The 20,919-nt window shown below is 42.9% G+C and overlaps 1 protein-coding gene across 1 annotated transcript in view; it reads right to left on the bottom strand.

Annotated features, from left to right (window-relative positions):
• LOC101685680 (ectonucleotide pyrophosphatase/phosphodiesterase family member 7-like) overlaps window positions 1-8,761 on the bottom strand; it is a 29,701-nt gene extending 20,940 nt beyond the window's left edge. The window contains exon 1 of the mRNA XM_045072164.1: window positions 8,502-8,761. Within this exon, the coding sequence (XP_044928099.1) occupies window positions 8,502-8,751 (250 nt within the window). The 5' untranslated portion in view covers window positions 8,752-8,761. The remainder of the gene's footprint in view (window positions 1-8,501) is intronic.
• Window positions 8,762-20,919: the final 12,158 nt, after the last annotated feature.

Below are 20,919 nucleotides of genomic sequence, written 5' to 3'. Positions count from 1 at the left end.
TGTTATTCTCTAATTCCTTTAAATTAATCTACTGTATAAACTATAAGCATATCTTCATTTTCCTTCTGATTTGTGATTCATTAATTTCACATTCCCAAAACCAAAGAAGAAAACAGCTTGTTAACCAGCTAGTATGAAATCAGTGAGGAAGAACAGTTGCCAAATCAAGTCAACCAACCACCTTAAATCAACCCAATGTTTCATTCTTGAGCTGACAAGCCCATTGAGAACCACAGCCAAGACATGAATGGGAAACAGCCCCCACTGATGCTCAAAACCACACTTACTCAAGTTTACACACCCAGAGTGCCACCCATTGATAATCCACTGGACCCATAAAAAAAGTACTTGAAATGAGGACAGGTAAGCCAATCAAAATTTAAAACCTTATCAATTCCTGCTATAGAATTGGCTTGTCTCCAACACTAGCACTTATGATGGCAGCCCTTTTTTGGACAGAAAATATTAAACCCTAGCATGCCCATTTTACGAAAAGGCTCTTGCTCATGTGTAAGTGCAAATAAAAAATGCTGTTGTTGCTTCTTTTTGACATTGCTTTTTAATTATGGCTATCCATAAATCATTTTATCCTTGAATAAGGCTTGAGAATGGCCCTAAGGCAGAGGCATGATTCTGTAGGAACTAGGCCAACAGAGAGTGGGCTTTCATACTCTCCACCTCTTCCTTTAATCTGCTGTCAAAAACAGAAATTTTATCTCTTTGAGTAGCTGGAATCAGTGGGCAGTGCTTAAATTCCACCTGGGAACTCTTTTAACACATAGTTCTAACCTTGTCCTGCCTTACTAACCACTGTCATGGAAATGGAATCTGTCCTCTGCATTTTTTTCCTCACTTCATTTTCTCCTCTGACCACTATAGTGAGTTGAATTGATACCCCCCCAAATTATAGGTCCATATTCTTATTCCCAGAATGTTGCTTTATTTGGAAACTAGGTCTTTATGGATGTAGTTAAGGATCTTGACATGAAGAGATCATCCTGAAAATCATAACATGAAGAGATTATCCATGTTGGCTCTAAAACCCTTTATAAGACGCAGAAGAGGAGAGGACACAGAGAGAAAAGGAGGAAGCAGTGTGACCATGGAGGCAGATACTGGAATGGTGCAGCCACAAATCAGGGAATGCTGGCAGCTACCAGAGCCCGGAGAGGCAAGGAAAGATTCTCCCCTAGAACTTGTGGAGGAAGCATGGCCCACTGATACCTTGATTTTGGCCTTCTAGCCTCTAGACTTTCTGTTGTTTTAAGCCACCCAGATTATTGTACTTTGTTACAGCAGCAACAGGAAACTAATACACCCATGCTGTCAGTTTCAAGTGTTTCCAACTTCTCTTACTCAAGGCCTTGGGATTTGGAGCAGTCACGATTTTTGTCTCAGTTGCTGTGGTGTTTGGGCTGACACTTTCTCCTTTGTAATCCATAGTCCTGAGACATCTATATCTACATTCTACATGTTGGAAATTAGCATCATGACAAGTTAGGAAATAATCCTAGTTTTCCAGCCTTCCTTTTTTTTCAATTATTTTCATGACTTCCATTTTTCCCTTCTTGTGGAAATGACTGATGTTGGAAGCACATCTTTTCTGTCTCCATCTGTGAGTTTCTTTGCTTTGTTCATCTGTGTTTTGGGGGGAACTGTTTTGGGACTTAGAGGAATTTTTCAATGGAGAGTTATTTCTGGGGAAGCAGGATGGGAGCTGATGAAGGTCTATAGTACCTTCTAACTAGGTTTCCAACAACATCTACTGGGCTTGTATTGTTACCAGCGGCAGAAATTTAATTTCCTTTACCTATCTCTTTTACCTCTTTCAAACTCTGTGTTTTTTACTGGTTAGAGTCACATGGGTGACCTTTGGCTCTCTGATTATGTGATTTGTATATTATACATCTAGTCCAAGTTTCTCAACTAGGGGGTGATTTTGCCCCCCAAGGAACATGTGGCTATGTCTGGAGACACTTGGTTGTCACAACCACGGAAGGGATGCTGCTGGCATCTAGTGAACAGAGGCCAAGAATGCTGCTAAACACGCTATAAAGCATAGGACAGCCCCCATAAGACAAAGAATGATTTGGCCCAAAATGTCAGTGGTGAGACATTGAGAACCTGACCCTAGTCTTAAAGATCATCTAAGTACATTTGGCTGTGCTTCCTTTGCTCCTGTTTCAGGTGGAAGGAGAGTCATGGATTCATGATGGGTTTTAACATCTGTGAGGAATTTTTACCTCTTACAAATTGGTTTTGGGATAGAATGTAAGCAACTTATCATTTGTGTAAATTGTGCCTTGTGCACCTCCAGGGGATACTACCCACATAGCATTCATGAAAATAACTTCCCTAGAATGGTGCTGTACACAGTCTATAGAGTTACAAAATGATGGCTCTAGTTTTGGGGTTGCCCTGGTGGGGTTCTGGAATTAGGAGAGACTTAATTTCTGCCTGGTAGGGAAAATGATCCTATCAACGAGTACCCTTTCAAGGAAGGAGAAAATGTTGAGCAGAGAAGACCTCACTTTTATTATTCTCAACCACCCTCCAATTACCAGAGTCCCCTTTTCACCTCTGATCTATATCTATTTGACTAGATTTAAGATTGTCAAATTATAATATCACAGCTTACATTTTCCATAGCCTTTGTCTGAATCATGGTGGTGATAGCTTCTTACTGTCAGTAGGTTCCTTGGGGGAGAAAAATATATGCTGCTGCCATAAGACTTCCTATCCACCCACCACTTGCTTGGCGGGATTTCCTTAGTTTCAGCAGCATAAGTTATTCTCCCTGGTCCTCAATCACTTTGCAATAAAAACTGAGATTGCAGAAATGTTCACTGTCATTACCAGTGATGGAGCAGTAAGTACAGGCTTCTGGAGAGGGAGAAGGAATCTGGTGATTTAAACTAGCAGAATGAGCCGCTAACCCTCAGAGAATGGCTTTTCATTTTGGTGAGATCTGAAGGGAATTGGGACAGTTCGGAGAGAGTAGGGGGGGACGTGCTGGGAGGTGGCTGTTGCACGTGTGGTTACTGAATCCACAGGGAGCCCATGCCCTATGAGCCACCCCACAGGTGAAGGTGTGATTTGTTGGGACTGAGTACTGGACTGCTGGACTGCACACCCTCATCAAAAGCCCCATCAGGCTGAGGAAACTGAGGGATAATACATGGGTGTTGTTCTAAGCCGTTACGTTTGTGGTAACTGGTTCTGCAACCATAGAAAACTAATACGTCATTCTATTTCAAGAAACTTCCAGGAGCTGTGGCCAAGCCTGTGTGTGTGTGTGTGTGTGTGTGTTGGGGGTGGGGGTGATGAAGCCAGGTGGGAAAGGTGGGAAGAAGAAAACATCTTATCTTATCTTATAATGACTCATTTCGTGGGGGAGGGAGCGAAGTTGATTAACATGCAGGTCTGCCCAGTGCCCAGTGTTGGGGAACCGGAGGGAAAATGTTTCCCCCAGAGCCAGGGCTTGCTTTGCTCTTGGGAGCTTTGATTCTAGATAGGTGCCCCACTTCCACCTCTTGCAGGTGGTGCTGCAAGGGCTGATAGTTGGAGGAAAAATGCACATTCTTTGTAAGGATGTAGATTGTCCCACATGGAGAGCTGATAAGGTAGGACATTTCAGAAATCCTCCCTCCCTCAGTTTTTTGCTGAGGACTTTGTCCTCTCTGCTTAAAGGAGAGGATGCCATGGAAGAAGCATGGACGGTGGGTATTTCTCCTAAGCTCTGTCCCATAGAGGAGCTGGGGTGCAGAAAAAGTTTTTGGGGGGACACAGCTGAGTGAGAACACATTTGCCTGTCAGATTCCCTGAACTGTCAGAGAAAGGAAACAAAAAGGCAGAAGGATCCACAAGAAATGGCTCTTCATCTTTCTCCCTGGCAGAGCCACAGAGAAAAGGAAACACCACCCCTGCCCCCCGCAAAAGATCCGTGGGATCTGTTGGATCTGGGAACATAGGGGACATGAGCCTGTGTCGTGGGCCAAGCCCTGTTAAGTGGCAAGACCTTGGAAACACTTAAGTGTAGTTGGCCACTGTACCAGCTTACAGTCTTAAAGGGGATGCTCAAACAATAATTGTTGAATGAAGGAATGAATATGTTGGAAACCCTTTTAAAAAAAACTCTCCAGGAAGACTTTCTTTACCAGTATCAGGGAAAACTGATGAGGGCCATGTGACCTTGGCTGTGGGGTGGGGGCTGAGATATCCATATACCTGACAGCACCCAGCCATGAGGAGGTCCGGCTGCCAGATGAAGGCAGCAGACGCTGTAGGAGGCCCAGAGTTCTGATGCTGGGCAGCTAAGTCAGTTGTCTTAGGGAGGCTTGCTCATGGGTCCTTGTGCCTGGGACGTGGCTTTTCCTGGCCTTGATCCTTGCCTGAGACCACCTGGCCCTTGCCCCTTGATCTCTGTCTAGGAAGCTTAGAGGAGTGGCCACATGGCTTCTCGGACCTGAGTCTGTGTTGGAGCTGTGTGTAATATTGAAGCTGAGAAGTGAAGCAGTGTGACAGGTTCCTCCTCATCACCTCTCTTTCCTGTTAAACTGCCTGGAGGTGTTCGAAAGAATACCAATTAATTAGTTGTTGAGCTAAGAGAGTCCCCTTTATCGTATTTTGTGTCAGGCCTATACCACGGAATCTGATGAGGTCTTTGGGTGCTGCAAGCATTAATTTTATCCATTATTTTTTCTATTATGGATGATTCTTTCCCATACTGGAGTCATACAAAGGTCTGCTTGAGCCCAGCTTATGAAGACAAATGCTGAGAATTTTACTGGGCCCAGGGTGGCCTCTTGTTTCATTAACAACATACTCAAGATATATACTTGTTTTCCTGGAAGCTATGAGGATGGGCAATATTCAGAGGGGTTTGGAATGATTACATAATTAGAATCAAAGACACTGGTGGGTCATAGTCATGCTGGAGGGCAGGGATTGAGAAATCAGTGTCTGTAACCATCCAGAGGTTGGTAAGAATCTTACCTCTGTCCCAGAAAAGATTTGTATGTCTTTGAATCCAGATATCTCACCTGTAAAGAGTGTAACTGTCCTGACTTCAAATCACAATTATAGGAATTGAAGGATTTGATGATGATGGTACCTGCTTAGCATTTTCATAAGCCAGGTATTAGGTTCTACCATTCAAGGCAGGGGTTTCCAGCTGGAGGCCAGTTTGCTCCCTGAGCAGACATTGGGCGATGTCTGGAGACATTTTTGGTTGTCACATTGGGAAGAGGGGGTGCTCCTGGCATCTATCTAGTGGGTTTACAGGCCAGGGATGAGCTTGCTATTCCACAGTGCACATGATACTCCCCCTACCCCACAAGAGAAAAATCTGGTCCCAAATGTCAATAGTGCTGCGGTTGGAAAACCTTTTCTAAAGTTGAAGCATAGTGAATGTTCACCTGCTCAATAAATGGCAAGTCTGCTTATAAATAGAGGGTTCAAAAGAGCATGTTCTTTCCACAGTGGGCAAATTAAAAAGGTGGTTTGGTGTATAGCATTTTGTTATTTATAGGTAATACATTTCACATGGTCCAAGATCTAAAAAGTACACAGGGGTTACAGTTCAAAGTCTCCCACCCCCTGCCCTTCCTGGAGGAACCAGTATATCCAGTTTCTTGTTTATTTATCCAGAGGTCCTATACATCTATAAGTAATTGTATGCACATATGTATACATTTATATTATATGAACACATATAAACACACACATTCTTTGCCTCCTGCTTTTGTCACTTAATCCATTTTGGAGATAGCTTCCTATCAGAGCATAAAGAACTACCTCATTTTCCCTTTTAAAGGTAACAGATTTTGCCATTCCATGGATGTTTGGTATTTTATTTAGCCATTCGCTTATGGGTGGCTAGTTAGCTTGTTTTCTATTTTTGCTGTGGTTACGAATGCCAATGCAATGAATAACTTCGTATGTACACTGTACATCGTTTTCTACCCAGCAGATATATATATCTGTAGGATAAAGTCCTACAAGTGAAATTGCCAAATAAGAAAATTTGTATGTTCCTGATTGTATTGGTTGTTGCCAAATTACGCTGCATTGCAACTGTACCCATTTCTATTCCCCACTGGCAATGAGTGTAGGAGAGGAGTTAGAGTGATTTTATAATTTTTAAAATTTGCTCCTACTGTTTATATCGTCTTATTGAAAACCTTCTGGGAATAAATAAAAGGTGGGCATGCCTTATAATATTTTGTGCCCATCATATTCTCAGTGTTCAGGGACCCAGAATCTGCCCATGGGAGATCTTTTAAGTATTATAAGGTTAATGCCACTGGGAAGTAGCACTCACTTTCTCCAGAAAAGGGCTATTTAGTTCCTGTTTCCTGGCACTAATAGTTCCCAAATGACTTGCCTCTCAAAGAGTTTACATATAGGAAAATCCCTCTCAGCAAATATCCCTCTGAGTGGTTGTTCAGCTTTATTTTTTAAGTTTCTGATTCAAGGGCCCCTGTGAGAGTCTGATGGAAGTGATAAAACCCTCTTCTGAAAAACATACCAGCAGTTTTGTCTCATTTCAGAGGCTCCTGGAGATGCCATGGACCCCAAGGGAGTGGTTCTCTGGGTAGGGATGAGGCTCACCCTGCCAGGCACCATTCTTTACCTCATGAGAGGTAGTATCCATGTGGATCCCAGGCTCATAGCTGGGCAGAACTTAGTTCTGGGTGGCTAGGGACACACTTGTTCCAGACCTGGCTTCCCTCTTGCCCACTTCTTGGCCAAGTGACTGATGAGTTTTTCAGCCTGAGCTTTAGTTTTCTCATCTGTGGAATGGGGACAACACTTGCTTTGCAGTACTTTTGTACTGGAGATGTAGAAGCCAAAGCACCTAGCACATGCCCAGCTTCAGGCCCATGTTGGAGGAACAGAAACAATTCTTATTCTTCAGTGAAATCCATTGCATTTTGGCAACTGGGATTCTGGAATGACCACAATCCTTCCTCTCACAGAGACCTTGAACATACCCTTCCCTCTGCCTGGAATACTTTTCCTTTCTCTTTGTCTCCTGAGGTCTCTTTCTTTCTTTCTTTCTTTTTTTTTTAAGATTTTATTTATTTATTTGACAGACAGAAATCACAAGTAGACGGAGAGGCAGGCAGAGAGAGAGGAGGAAGCAGGCTCCCCGCTGAGCAGAGAGCCAGATGTGGGACTCGATCCCAGGACGCTGGGATCATGACCTGAGCCGAAGGCAGCGGCTTAACCCACTGAGCCACCCAGGCACCCCTCCTGAGGTCTCTTTCAGTTCTCAGTTCAACTGTTCCTCCTCAGCCTTTTCCTACCTCCAATTTCAAGTCAGGTTCCCTTGCTGTCTTCTGAAGAAACTCTCCTCTTCCTTCTCAATGCCTCTCCTAGTTGCAGTGAGATCTGTTAGTGTATCTTCTTGTCTAATGTCTATCTCCCCCATTTGGACTACATGCTCCGGGTGATCTGTGGAGACTGGTGAGGGCAGAGGCCCTGAGGCAGTTGGGGGCTGGGTGGAGACATAAGCAAATTATCTTTGTGATCTGGAGAGAACCGAGTGAAGGGAAGAGAGATGAGAGCGGCCAAAGGAGAGTGGGTCAGGGGCCAGGTCATGGGACTTTCTGGGCCACAGAAGATAATTTTGAATTCTCTTCAAAGATAATATTGATGGGGCACATGGGTGGCTCAGTTGGCTGTGTCTACCTTTAGCTCAGGTCATGATCCTGGGGTCCTAAGATCAAGTCCCATGTCAGGCTCCCTGCTGAGTGGGGAGTCTGTTTCTCCCTTTCTCTCTGCCCCTCCACCCGACGCATGCTTTCCCTCTCTCTCTCAAATAAAGAAATACAATCTTTAAAAACAAAAACAAAGGGATGCCTGGGTGGCTCAGTGGGTTGAAGCCTCTGCCTTCAGCTCAGGTCATGATCCCAGGGTCCTGGGATGGAGCCCTACGACAGGCTCTCTGCTCAGCGGGGAGACTGCTTCCCCCTCTCTCTGTCTCTGCCTGCCTCTCTGCCGACTTGTGATCTCTGTCTGTCAAATAAATAAATAAATAAATCTTAAAAAAAAAAAAAACAACTCAAAACCAACCAAACAAAAAAATCCCGAGAAAAGGCCCATAGTATTGCTCCACCTCTTCAATAATAAGCCAGGGAGCCATCTAATCTCATCTAGTTCTCTAAAGTTTAATTTTTTATTATTTTTATAAAGTTCTTTTAATGATTTAGTTTTGGGAAAGAACATTAGTCAACGTGGATGGAGGGTGGGTGGGCCTGGGGAGCAGGGAATGGGGGCTGGAGAGGCTGCAGCTATGGTCTTGATTCTCTCTGCAGGCTGGTGCCCTGTAGCCAGCAGGGTTTTAGAAACCATAATATTCTAAGCTAGTGCTTCTTCCAGTTGCATGAATTGCCTCACTCTCCCAAGGGCTGACTGAAATTGGGCTCTGTTTCAGGGAATGACAGATACGGGGGCTTCCACCAGCATTGGTGGACTGGCTACAGATTGAAACTTACCAGAGATGGTGGTGAAATGGGATGGGGAGGTCATGGTCACAAAGGGTGGCGTGAGGTACTTGGCCTTCACGCCCTCCCGGGCCAGACGGTCCATATTGGGGGTGTCCACATCCTGGTCATAGTTCCAGCGGAAGCCATCGAAGGAGATCAGCAGCAGCTTGTTGAAGTTCTTCCTCCCGGGGACAGGGTGGCAGCTGGCCCAGACCAGCAGGACAGACAGCAGCAGTGTGAGGACCCCAAGCCCTGTCATGCCGCAAGCACCACACATCACAGAGTTCATGAGCATGCTCCCATTTTCTCCCTTTTTTATCTGTGGTTGAACAAAGTCCAAATTGATAATTGTGCCTGAGCTCTGTTGTGGATTAAAACACCTGGAGTGTAACAAGATGTCATATTTTACGTGATGAAAAGTTCTGGAAATGGATGGTGGTGACGGCTGCACAACATTGTGAATGCATTTAATGCCCCTGAACTGTACACTGTAAAATGGTAAAAATGGTAAATTTTATGTTGTGCATATTTCACCATGGTAATAGAAATCAAACCATGTGAAATACTTTGGACTTTGATGTCAATTCCACTATTGTGAAGATTTGGGGAAAAAGACTGGTGTTGTCCTTTGCTCAGTATATTCTGTTTTTGTGGGGAGAACAAATTATTGTTTTCATTTTGACTCTGAAAGCAGCCACCAGGGATTGAGGACCTAAGAGAGCCAGGAACTATATACACATTATCTATTCCATTTAATTAAAAAAAAAACTAAGGTAGGTTATTGGTTGGAAATTTTCCATAAGAATTTTAAATAGTTACTGTGGTTAGATGCACATAAGATAAGATTACCATTTTAACCTTTCAGATGTGTACAAATTCAGTGACATTTAGTGCATTACAATGTTGTGCAATTATTACCTCTCTCTAGTTCCAGAACTTTTTCATCCCATCATATACATGGAATCATAAAGTATGTAGTCTTTTGTGTTTGGCCTCTTTCACCGAGCATAATGTTTTCAAGGTTTATCCGTGTTGTGGTATGAATCAACGTTTCATCCTTTTCATGGCTTGTTAGTACTCTACTGTGTGGATATGCCACATTTCATATATCCATTCACCAGCTGATCAATATATTTTTTCCCATCTTTTGCCTGTTGTGAATAGTGCTGCTATGAATATTTGTTTGAATACCCTCTGCTTTCCACTTAGTCTTTGCTTATCTATGAGGTGGTGTTTACTTAGTAGCTAAGTAAACAGCTCAGAGAGGCTATGGAACCACTTCAAGTTCACAGAGCAGATGTGAGGCTGGAATTGTAGTTATTAATTAATTAATTTATTATTATTATTATTTTTAAAAATTTTATTTATTTATTTGACAGAGATCATAAGTAGGCAGAGAGGCAGGCAGAGAGAGAGGGGGAAGCAGACTCCCTGCTGAGCAGAGAGCCCGATGGAGGTGCTTGATCCCAGGACCCTGAGATCATGACCTGAGCTGAAGGCAGAGGCTTAACCCACTGAGCCACCCAGGTGCCCCCTATTTATTATTATTATTTAAAAAATATTTTATTTATGTATTTGACAGACAGAGATCACAAGTAGGCAGAGCAGCAGGCAGAGAGAGAGCGGGAAGCAGGCTCCCTGCTGAGCAGAGAGCCCAATGTGGGGCTCAATCCCAGGACCCTGGGATCATGACCTGAGCCGAAGGCAGAGGCTTAACCCACTAAGCCACCCAGGCACCCCTGGAACTACACTATTTTGTGTAGTTTTTACACTTGGCCGCATGGTTTCCAGGTGTGGGAGGGGTGTGTTAAATTCCCCAAGGACACAAATTGCTTTGAATACTCTTAAGCATCTGCCCATTCACTCCAGATTTTTTGAGTCCTAGGTGTAAGAGATACAGAAATATAAATGAAGAGGTTACCTTTGGGTGGCTCAGAGTCCAGGGGACAGGCAGACAAGTAAAGTGTTACATGCAATAGAAGGGCCCTGCTAAAGATGTGCGTGAGAAGTGATGTGGGAGCAGAGGTAGAGGGTCCCAACCTGGAGAAGCTGGGTAGGGGAGGGTTTTTTGGAGGAGGTGGTGCTAGACTTGAGTGTTGTAGGCTGGGAGGAATTAACCTTTCGGAAGCACTGTCACTCAGCCACTGATCTGGACATGACAACATCTGCCTCTGGCCTCTTCCTGCAGATACATGGATGACATTTACCTTTGCACTTTTAGAAAGATCTGTGCCTTGTATAAAGATGTCATCAATGGACAGGAGTTGAAGGTCTGCTTAGGTATTCACAGGAAGTTTTGGGAATATTTTTGTCTTGACGTAGATGTACTGAAGGCTGGATATCAGACCCAAGTGGATAACCTATTTCCCCCTTGCTGAAATTGCCTGGAGTTCTGTTCCAGGTTTTTTGCTTAGGTTGAATCTTTGGGGTGAAGAAATGGTATGTCAGGGGAGCTTTATTTTTTATCTGTATACCTTGGCTTTTCCTATTAATTAGCATATGTTTTGCTACTTGAGTGATTTGCATAGAATTTTGTGATGAGTATGCAGCATTGTGGTTGAGTGTGTTTTGAAGCTTTCCAGGTTGAACATGTTTTGAAGCTTGGGTTCACATCTTGATTCTGCCACTTACTATCTATGACACCTTGGCGTAAGTCCCTTAACCTCTATGTCTCTGTTTTCTCTGCTGTAAAAAGGAATAATGATGTATTTCCGAAGGTTGTAAAACTTTGATGAGATATTGTACATTGATTGGTAGGAATGTTAACTGCTAATGGGATATCCATGTTCTCCCCCTAATTTCCCAGCCCCTTTGTAATTACAGCCTATGTGCTGTGAGTGGAAGCCACATGCATCATTTCCAGTCTACATCTGTCTAGGGATGGTACTTAACCATTTCACTCTGTCATCCCCTGCCACCCCATTAACTGGAAGTCCTGTGTTAAGATGATAGGCTTTCCATCATTCTGGGTTTCTGAGTAACCACAAGGAGCATAGTCTCTAGCCAATCCATGGTAGAATGGAGTGTTGGAAATCAACCTTTGTTGTGGAGCCATTTGGATTTTGGGGTTCATTTGTTACTGTGGGATAACCCAGTCTATCCTGGCTAAAGCAGCAGGTAAAGCATTTACGTTGGTCCCTAGCAGTATAAGTGCTTAACAGTTGTTGGTTGCTTGTAGTGTGTGATAAATTGCCCCTGAAAGTTTTGTTATTTGATCTGATGATGCCAATGATACTATTTTGTGCTTGGACAAATTTGACTTGGTATTCCTTGGCATTCCACCATGTGGGAGGGATGGATAATTGAGGGGCAATAAAGCATTGTTATCTGTATTTTGTGTCCTTGCATACCCTTGGTGGCTATGAACAATGTATACTACCCTTGAGAAGGCCAGACCTGGAGCAGAGTTGCTGTTGATCCCAGAACTGGGACTTTCCAAGGAGAGAATCTTGAGTCCCTGGTGTGTAGATTCTCCAAGGTGACTGGAATGCTTGTACTAAGTGATTTGGCCCTTTGGGAATTATATACAATTGTGTAATTGTAATCAGGTAGGCCCTTTTGGGGACAATCTATACATATCTCTATATTTTGGAAACACAGAAAAAATTAGTTAGCAGTCATGCAACAAACATTCTGCCACATCCACTGAAACATTTCTGAAGTGCCATATTTGGTGTAATCAGCAGAATTTGGTAGGTGGTTGGCTGCAGAAAATTCTCATTATGGTCACTGTGATGCTTATGGTCCCAGCATTGTAGTGTGCCTGGGTTCTTTTTGGTAAGTTTTAGTTTGGAAAGCTTAAATCCATCATTTGTTTATCAAATATTTATTGAGCACTTTGGATGGAGTGGAAGATGAAATATGGAGGAGAGAGTAAATCTCTTTTGGCCACTATGTTTTCAAGCTGTCTAGTACTCAGCTGTGGGACATGAGGCTTGAGTGTCGCAGTTCCACAAGCATTTTCCAGCTATACCATCCTGACTGTCATTTTTTCTTGCAAGTGCAGCCATCTCTGGTTCTTAAAGATTTTGTTTATTTATTTGAGAGAGAAAGAGAGAGTGAGAGAGAGAGCATGAGAGGGTAAAGGTCAGAGGGAGAAGCAGGCTCCCAGATGAGCAGGGAGCCTGATGTGGGACTCAATCCTGAGACTCCAGGATCGTGACTTGAGCTGAAGGCAGTCGTTGAACCAACTGAGCCACCCAGGTGCCCCCACCCATCTCTGGTTCTTACCTTCTTTTGTGTGGTTCATATATTAGTCATGGGAACTGTTACAGAATTGCAGTGTGTTGTGTCAAACTTAAAGATACCATTAAACTTTGTTAATTTTCAAGAATGCCATTAAACTTTTTGGGGTGCCTGGGTGGCTCCATTGGTTAATCATCTGACTCTTGATTTTGGCTAAGGTCATGGTCTCACAGTTGTGAGATGGAGCTCTATGTTGAGCTCCCTGCTGGGTGTGGAGCTTGCTTAAGATTCTCTTCCTCTTCCTCTGTCCCTTCCTCCTCCCTCTCTTAAAAAAAAAAAAAAAAAAAAGGAAAGAGTACCATTAAACTTTTTAGAGAAATCTGTATATTTAAGACATAGTCACTGGAGTGGAGATGAAGAATTCCAAATAGATTTTGCGCATCATCCCAGAATGAGGTAATAGGTAGAACTCTTGGTTGCTAGTGACAAAAAACCCATTTCTTATTAGTCTGGGTAAGAAGAGGGACCATGTTTTAGACTGGTTTTGCCCTGAAGCAGACCCTGAACCAAGGATGGGGGTCAGGTAGCTTGTTGGAAGGTGATCCCAGGGAGCACCCATAGGGGGGTGGGGAAGTGATTCAAGGAAGGGAAGGGAGGCCAACACAGATGTTTCAGTCTTGAGTGTATGGAGTGCTAGAATGATGACTACTATGGGCTGTGGGCATGGCATCTGCTACAGGTTTTTTAGGGCATGATTTCCCATGTCACTGAAATCATTCTGCAGAAAGGCAGGGATGCAGCTGGGTTCCACAAGCACGGACTCACATACCACCAGATCTCTCTATTTCTTTGTCTGCCTTTGTTTGCATGTCACCTTAATTTTCTTTCACTCAGGACTGGTTTTCTCCATAAGGTGAGGAACATGACCACAAAAGCTCCTGTTTTTCCTCATTTCAGAGTTCCTGTCATCACAAAGAATGACTATATTTTCCGGTTCCAGTTAGGAAAATTAATCCAGGGAAAGAACTCTGATTGGCCTATTTAGGTCTCTGGACCAATCAACTGTGATCAGAGGACAGGGTCATAGAAGTCATGGAGGTCTTCACTAGAGCCACGTGGCTGGAGTAGGAAGATATACGAGAGTCATAGAAGGGAGGGGTGGTAGGTTGAGAAAACAACAGACGTCTGTGATGTAAGGATCTAGAATGCATCCTGTTAAGCCTAGTAATTACTGGGACTTAAAGAAACTTTTTAAATATAAAGTTTCCTTTTAGTTCTTTCAGGTTGATTCAGCAGAAAGGAAAAACATATATGAACTGAACACTTCCTGTGCACAGGTTGTTGCTATGGATTCAATTCCTTATTGATGGATCCAAAGACCAGTGAATTCTCAAGTGATGTAAACTCTAGTAGGGACTGCTTATGATGGGCTGAAGTTAAGTAAGAAGAGAATTGGCATGTAGGAATTCTAATTTCTTTCTTCCATTGCTTAGGTCTGGCTGGCAGTTATGCACCTCAAAGGAGGGTTGGATAAAAAGGGGTGTGTGTATGTGTGTGTGTGGTAGGTGGTTTCCAAAGATAAATGCAACATCCTACAAATGCTCTTTTGCAGTGTGATTTGGAACCATTCCATTAAGAAGAGGAGTCATTTCCTTCCTCTTGAACCTGGGCTGGCCTGTGACTTGTTTTGACCAGTAGAATGTGGCTGAGGGGATCGTCTCTGACTTTTGGTTCTAGACCTTGAAAATCCCTGTAGCTTCCCTTATTTTTGCTCTCTTGGAAGCCCTGGCCCTTCTGCTCAAGAGGCTGTGTGGAGAGGGCCTCTGGAGGATAAGAGGCCATGTAGAGGAAAACTAAGTTCCCTAAACAATAGCCAGCATCATCTGCCAGGCATGTGTGTGAGGCCATTGTCAACCTTCTAGTGCAGCTGGGCCTCCAGCTGCAGGCAGCAATAACAGTGAGCCCAGGTAAAACCAGCAGAGGAAATGACCAGCCAACTCATAGATTCATGAGAAATAATAAATTGATGTGGTTTAAAGCTACTTAGTTTTGGGTGCAGTAGGACTAGCCCATGGGGGTGTGAGCATGTGGGGTCTGCATTTCCCATCTGCTGAAGATCCGTAAGTTCACAGAATTCAGTCCAGAGCTGACTTACTTCCTTAATGTCCTCTTGTTTGAAACTTCTATGAAAAACTTTTAGAGACTTAAATTTTTAGAGCAGTTTCAGATTCACAGCAAAATTGAGAGGAAGGTATAGAGATCTCCCATACATTCCCTGCCCCTACACATACACAGCCTCTCCCCCATCAACATCCCCCAACAGAGTGGGATATTTGTTACAACTGATGAACACATCATAGTCACTCAAAGTTCATAGTTTATATTATAGGTCACTCTTGGTGTTGTACATTCTGGGTTTAGACAACTTCCATTAAATTTTCACAGATTTGGACCATCTCAGGGAAATCTCAAAGCTCAGAAATTATTTTACCCCGTGCTATGTGGTTGAGACTTATGAATTACTAAGAAAGCTCTGACATAAAAGAAAAATTTTACAAGCATATTCTTGTGGCTTCACTTCAGCAAGATTCACATCAGGTGTTGAAATAAGTGCTAGTGTTATTCTAGATCATGTTCTTGAAGACTCACATGGTCTCAGGATTAGCAGGTTTCAGAATGGCCTCCTAGCATCTGTGACATACCTGGAAGGATTGGTTCAACTAGAGTGGACCCTCATCTCTGGGGGCTTATGTACTATATCTTTAAGACAATGCCACCTCCTGTAAATCATATGAATCTCCATAAATCTCCTATAAATCTCCACAAACACAATCCCAGAAGCATTGATGAAATACTACTTCAATTGAAGATTGTACTGAAGAACCGAACTTTTGTGAAGCTCCTTGCTATATGGTCACATCACTTTCTCCTTCCTCCCCACAATTTCTCCTCTCCACTGTCTCTAGCCACAGCCCTTTCTCCAACCTCATTCCGCCTTTCAAAACACCTTCAGCTTGCATGCTTCCTTTAACAAAATCTCCATCTAAACCTGCCTACCCCTGGGGGGCACTGTCCTCTTACCACATATGGGCATCTACCAACATCATCTTCACTACTCCAGGCAGGTATTCTGGTGTGAATTCTATGCCTGTTGGAGAATTTGTTCTTATACTCAGTCAATCTCTTATTCTGTACTTTCAATCTCCTGCCCCTTGTTTGACACCGTGGGCCACACTGAGTGAATTGAATTCCTATTTCTTGAAGCAGGTGTTTGAATGTGGCCATGTTTCCACTTACTCTCTTTTCTCCCTTTCTCCCTCCCTCTATCACTCCCTTCATTTTCCAGACCTGGGTTGGCATACTTTTTCTGTAATGAGCCAGAGAATAAGTATTTTAGACCTTGCAGGACTTATAATCTCTGTCACAACTACTTAACTCTGCCACTAGCATAAAAAACATGAAAAACTGCCACAGAGTACATAAATAAATGGATGTGGCTGCGTTCCAATAAAACTTTATATATAAAAAGACACATCAAGTTGGATTTTGCCCGCAAGCCATAGTTCCCGGACCCTTGCTCCATTCTCTTTAACCTGAACATCTCTAAATCTTTTCACCATTGCTTACTTGGTGTGGTTTTGATTTTCTTCCCTATTGTAGTAACTGTTTCCTGAATGCCTGTTAGTTTGCCCATGTCTCTTAAAATATGGCCCCTAGAACAAGATGCAGCATTCTGCAAATGCTATAATGTAATACTCTCTCATGCCTCATTCTGAGCAGGACAAAGAGAACTTGGGAACTCCAACTTCGTGAACATATGGTGACCTTCTCAGTGAAGGTTGTAAAATTGTTAATCCATAAGGTGGAAGGAGAGAAACTGGAAGCATGATCTGTCCAGCTTGAATTTAACATTTGATGCACAGAGATCTCTGACTTTTCTGATAGAGATTTAAAGGGGGAAGAACTGTCCACATAAAATACCTTCTATGCCCAGATGAGGATCCAGAAGATAATCTTGTGAGCAGAACTCCCTGAGTACTGAGAGGAGGAGAAGAGGTGGTGTTAGGGGAGTGAAAAGGTCAATAATTAAGGCTATGACCGTGTTGGGAGAAGTGAAAGAAGAAAATTAGACTGCCAGGCATGAATAATGAGAAATCTTTGATGGAATTAGCAGTGCAGAACAGATACTAAAGGCTTCTTTATTCCTTTTATAGTCAAAAGTTTTTGCTTAGGCTGGATTGTAGAAGAAGAAGCAAGTATGTTGAGTATCCTCTTTCACTAAATATGGAAGGAGGACTTTGGAAAAGGTCTTAGAAGAAAGAGAGACACATAGGTGTTCCTTGGAGGTACACAGACTCTGATTCACACATCCCCTTTTAGCATAACGGAAGGATTGGGAAGTAGGGGATGTCATTCAATCAGGTCTTCACTTGTCCAGCAATATCACCTTTTAAATGTTGGCTGTTCTCATAACCTAGTCCTGACACACATCTCTACTCTCTCTAGACTTGCTCGCTAGGTGAGCCCATCTATCCCCATAGCTTTAGCTGACATTTCTGGGCTGATGACTCCCGAATGTCTATCTCAGGCTCAGACTTCTCTTTTGAACACATCCAGTACTTTTTCTTGTTTTTTACACTTGTCAACAAAATTGACATGTCACATTTAACACATTCAAAGCCACCAAAGCCAAACTCTTGCTTTTCATCCTCTTCCCTTCTTATCCCCAACCCAAGCCTCTCCCATTCTTTAAGTGGCACCACCATCTACCCAGCTGTTTATTATTTTTTTTTTAAAAGATTTTTTAGGGCAGCTGGGTGGCTCAGTGGGTTAAGCTGCTGCCTTCGGCTCAGGTCATGGTCTCAGGGTCCTGGGATCGAGTCCCACATCGGGCTCTCTGCTCAGCAGGGGACCTGCTTCTCTTCCTCTCTCTCTGCCTGCCTCTCTGCCTACTTGTGATCTCTCTCTGTCAAATAAATAAAATCTTAAAAAATTATTTTTTAAAAAATATTTTATTTATTTATTTGACAGACAGAGATCACAAGTAGGCAGAGATGCAGGGTTGGGGGGGGACCAGGCTCCCTGCTGAGCAGAGAGCCTGATGCAGGGCTCCATCCCAGGACCCCGAGATCATGACCTGAGCTGAAGACAGAGGCCCAACCCACTGAGCCACCCAGGTACCCCTATGCAGCTGTTCAAAGCAGTAAGCTAGGCATTGTCCTCTTTTGCCCTTTACCCCCATCATTAAGTCCTGTGATTCTAAACTTTATCTCAGGTTGTCTGTTCTCTCCATCTTTACGGTTCCTATCTTAGCTCAGGACAGCACCATATCTCAGCTGGGTTATGGCAGCTCCTAACTGGTCTTCCTGCTCTTGCCACAGCCTTCAGCAATCCATTTCCCACCTGGTAGGAGCTAAAGTGATCTTAGGACTCCTGCATTGGCTTCTCATTGGGTGGAGAATAAAATTGAGTCCTCGAGTCAATTGAGTCAGTCAGTGGGCTCCTGCCCACTTCTGTACCTCCTTCCTGCCTTCCTCCCCTTTGCTTCCTCTTCTCCCATCACCCTAGCCTCCTTTCAGTCTTTGAACCCAGCAAGCCCCTTCTCATCTTAGGACCTGTTCTTCTCTGGGACTGATTTCCCTCAGCTTCTCCCCAAACTAACCTCTTGTCCTTTATGTCTTAGCTTAAATGTTGTCTTCACAGAGGGGTCTTTTCTGACCCCCTTTACGAAGTGGACTTCCTGTTACTCTCCCACCTCAGCCTCTTGCTTCTCCCTTTATGGATTTTCATATTTTTTCATTTTACATATTTATTATTATTATTATTATGTCTCCTCACTAGCCCATGGGTTCCTCAAGGGCAGGGCCATGCCTAACTTCTTCACCATTGGATGCCAGCACCCAGCACGGTGCCCAACACATGAGGGCTGCTCAATAAATAAATCCATTTTGAAAAGTTAAGTAAACAGAAAGTTACTTCTTTGAACTAACACAATAAGCTTGAACATTTTGTGCTTTTCTTAGTCAGACATTTTGTGTGCAATTAGGCATATGATAAATGATGATGGGGCAACATCTGTGTCTTGCCTGATGTTCATCACCCATCACTAAATTAGTCAGTTATGCTTCTTTTGACAGTTCTGTTTTCAACCTAATGATTTGTTTCTTTTAACTTATGGCTGTTGGCTTTTTTGGTTCTGTTTGCCTGACAAAGTGCAGATTATGTTGGTATTTGCTCTTTTATTTATAATGTCATTAACTTAAAAAATGCTTTTGCTTTCAGTAAAAAGCCCTAGTTAGGGAAGTGTATTAGTCAGGATGGTTTGGGTTATGCTGTTGTAACAACAATCCCTAAATCTTAGCTGTGCAGGGCAACAAGGTTTATTCTTAGTCACGTACATGTCCAATGTGTGTCTGGGCACTGTGGGGTGGTCTCTCTGTTCTAGTTGCTTAGGGATCTAGGCTGAGGAAAGCTCCATCTGTATATGTCTGCTTGACATCCATTGTAGGGGGAAGGGAATGTGTGAATCAGAGTCTCTTAATTCTTCCACCTGGTGGTGACACAAGTTACTTTTTCTCATGTTTCACTGGACAAAATAGATCACATGGTCATGCCTAACTTCCGTGTGCCTGAAACATGAACCAAAGAATTGTGAACAGCCTTGTTGACTACTCCCATCAGTTACACAGAAGACCTCATTTAAGTGTACTTATTTGTGATTCTCCTGAAATTGAAATCCATTAGCCTTCAGAAGATATGTGCATTTCCAAGCTATTATTCGGTACTGTTTGGTTTCAGAATGTCAGACTTAAGACTTTTGTTAGAGGACCGTATGATGTGATGGTTAAATGCAGGCCTCTGATGCTAGTTTGCATATGGTCAGGTGCCATTTCTTTTCTTTTCTTCTCTTCTCTCTCTCTCTCTCTCTCTCTCTTTTTAAAAAGGTTTTACTTATTTATCAGGTGCTGTTTCTACTGCTTCTTGGCTGTGTGATCCCTGGCAACTTTTTTTTACTTTTTCATGCTTCTGCTTCCTCATGAATAAAATGGAGGAAATAATTAAAATAATTATGAAGTTATTATTATATATTTTTATTACAAATATCTGTATAATCTATCCTATAGGGATAGCTCAGTATTTCAAACATATGGGTTCAAAAATAGTATTTATTATTATTAATTTTGGTAGGTAGCTACTAAATTTTCTCAAAACCAGGAGTTCAATAACTTTGAATATTTGGTTGAGATCCATCATTGAAGGAAGTTATTTCTGAAGAGCAAGGCTGGAGGAGGGGGCAAAATTTAATGGATGTTTTAGATTGTGGACTTCAGTTGTATGCATCTGGGGCTGAGTTCTAGCTTGTGCACCTTTGCTAAGTTTTATCATTTCTGTTCACTGACTTTGCTAAATTCTATTGTTTCTGTGGGCCTCAACCTCATCTGTAGCAAATGGAATTAATAGCATCAAATTTTCAGTCTGTGATAAAGATTATTATGTAAGAGAGAATGGAAACTTCCCTCAGTGATCAAAAGTGGTGGCTTACTTCTATATTAATTTTCTATTGCTTTATAACAATTTATTACTGGCTTAAAACACCACCAGTTTATTATTCCATGTTTTCCATGGGTCATGAGTCTGGTCAGGGTCTCACAAGACTGCAACCAAGGTGTCAAATGGGGTTGGAGTCTCATCAGAGGCTTGGGGTCTTCATCTAAGCTTATCCAGTTTGTTGGCTGAATTCAGTTTCTTGTGGGTGTTGGGCTGAGGACCTCAGCTCCTAGGTGTTGTCCCTCTCCATAGACAACTCATAGCATGGTTGTCTGCTTCTTCTTGAATGAATGAATCTCACTGAAACTTCACCTTCTTTAAAGGGCTCACATGATTAGGTTATGCCTACCCAGAATGATCTCCCTTTTGATTAACTCCAGGTCAACTGATTAAGGACCTTAATCACATTTGAGAATCTCTTTGCCTTTTTTGCCTTTCCCGTGTAACTCAATCACATTCATGTAACTTCTGTTACATGTAATCCCATGTAACTCAAGGATGGGAGTTACACTGTTCACACTCAAGGATGGGGGGTTATAGAGCACATGGACACCAGAGAATGGGGATCTTGGGACCATCTTAGAGTTTTGCCTACCACACGTACCTTCCTCTATGAACAACAGGTGTTGGAGGGGGAATTATCACAGATGAGCACATCTAGAGGTCTAGAAAGCCTGATGTTGGGTTCAGATGG

This window comes from Mustela putorius, unplaced genomic scaffold, assembly GCF_011764305.1.
Source record: "Mustela putorius furo isolate JIRA1106 unplaced genomic scaffold, ASM1176430v1.1 tig00004007_pilon_pilon_pilon, whole genome shotgun sequence".
NCBI lineage: Eukaryota > Metazoa > Chordata > Mammalia > Carnivora > Mustelidae > Mustela > Mustela putorius.
Note: the sequence above shows the minus strand (reverse complement) of the source record. Positions and strands in the feature narration are given on the sequence as shown.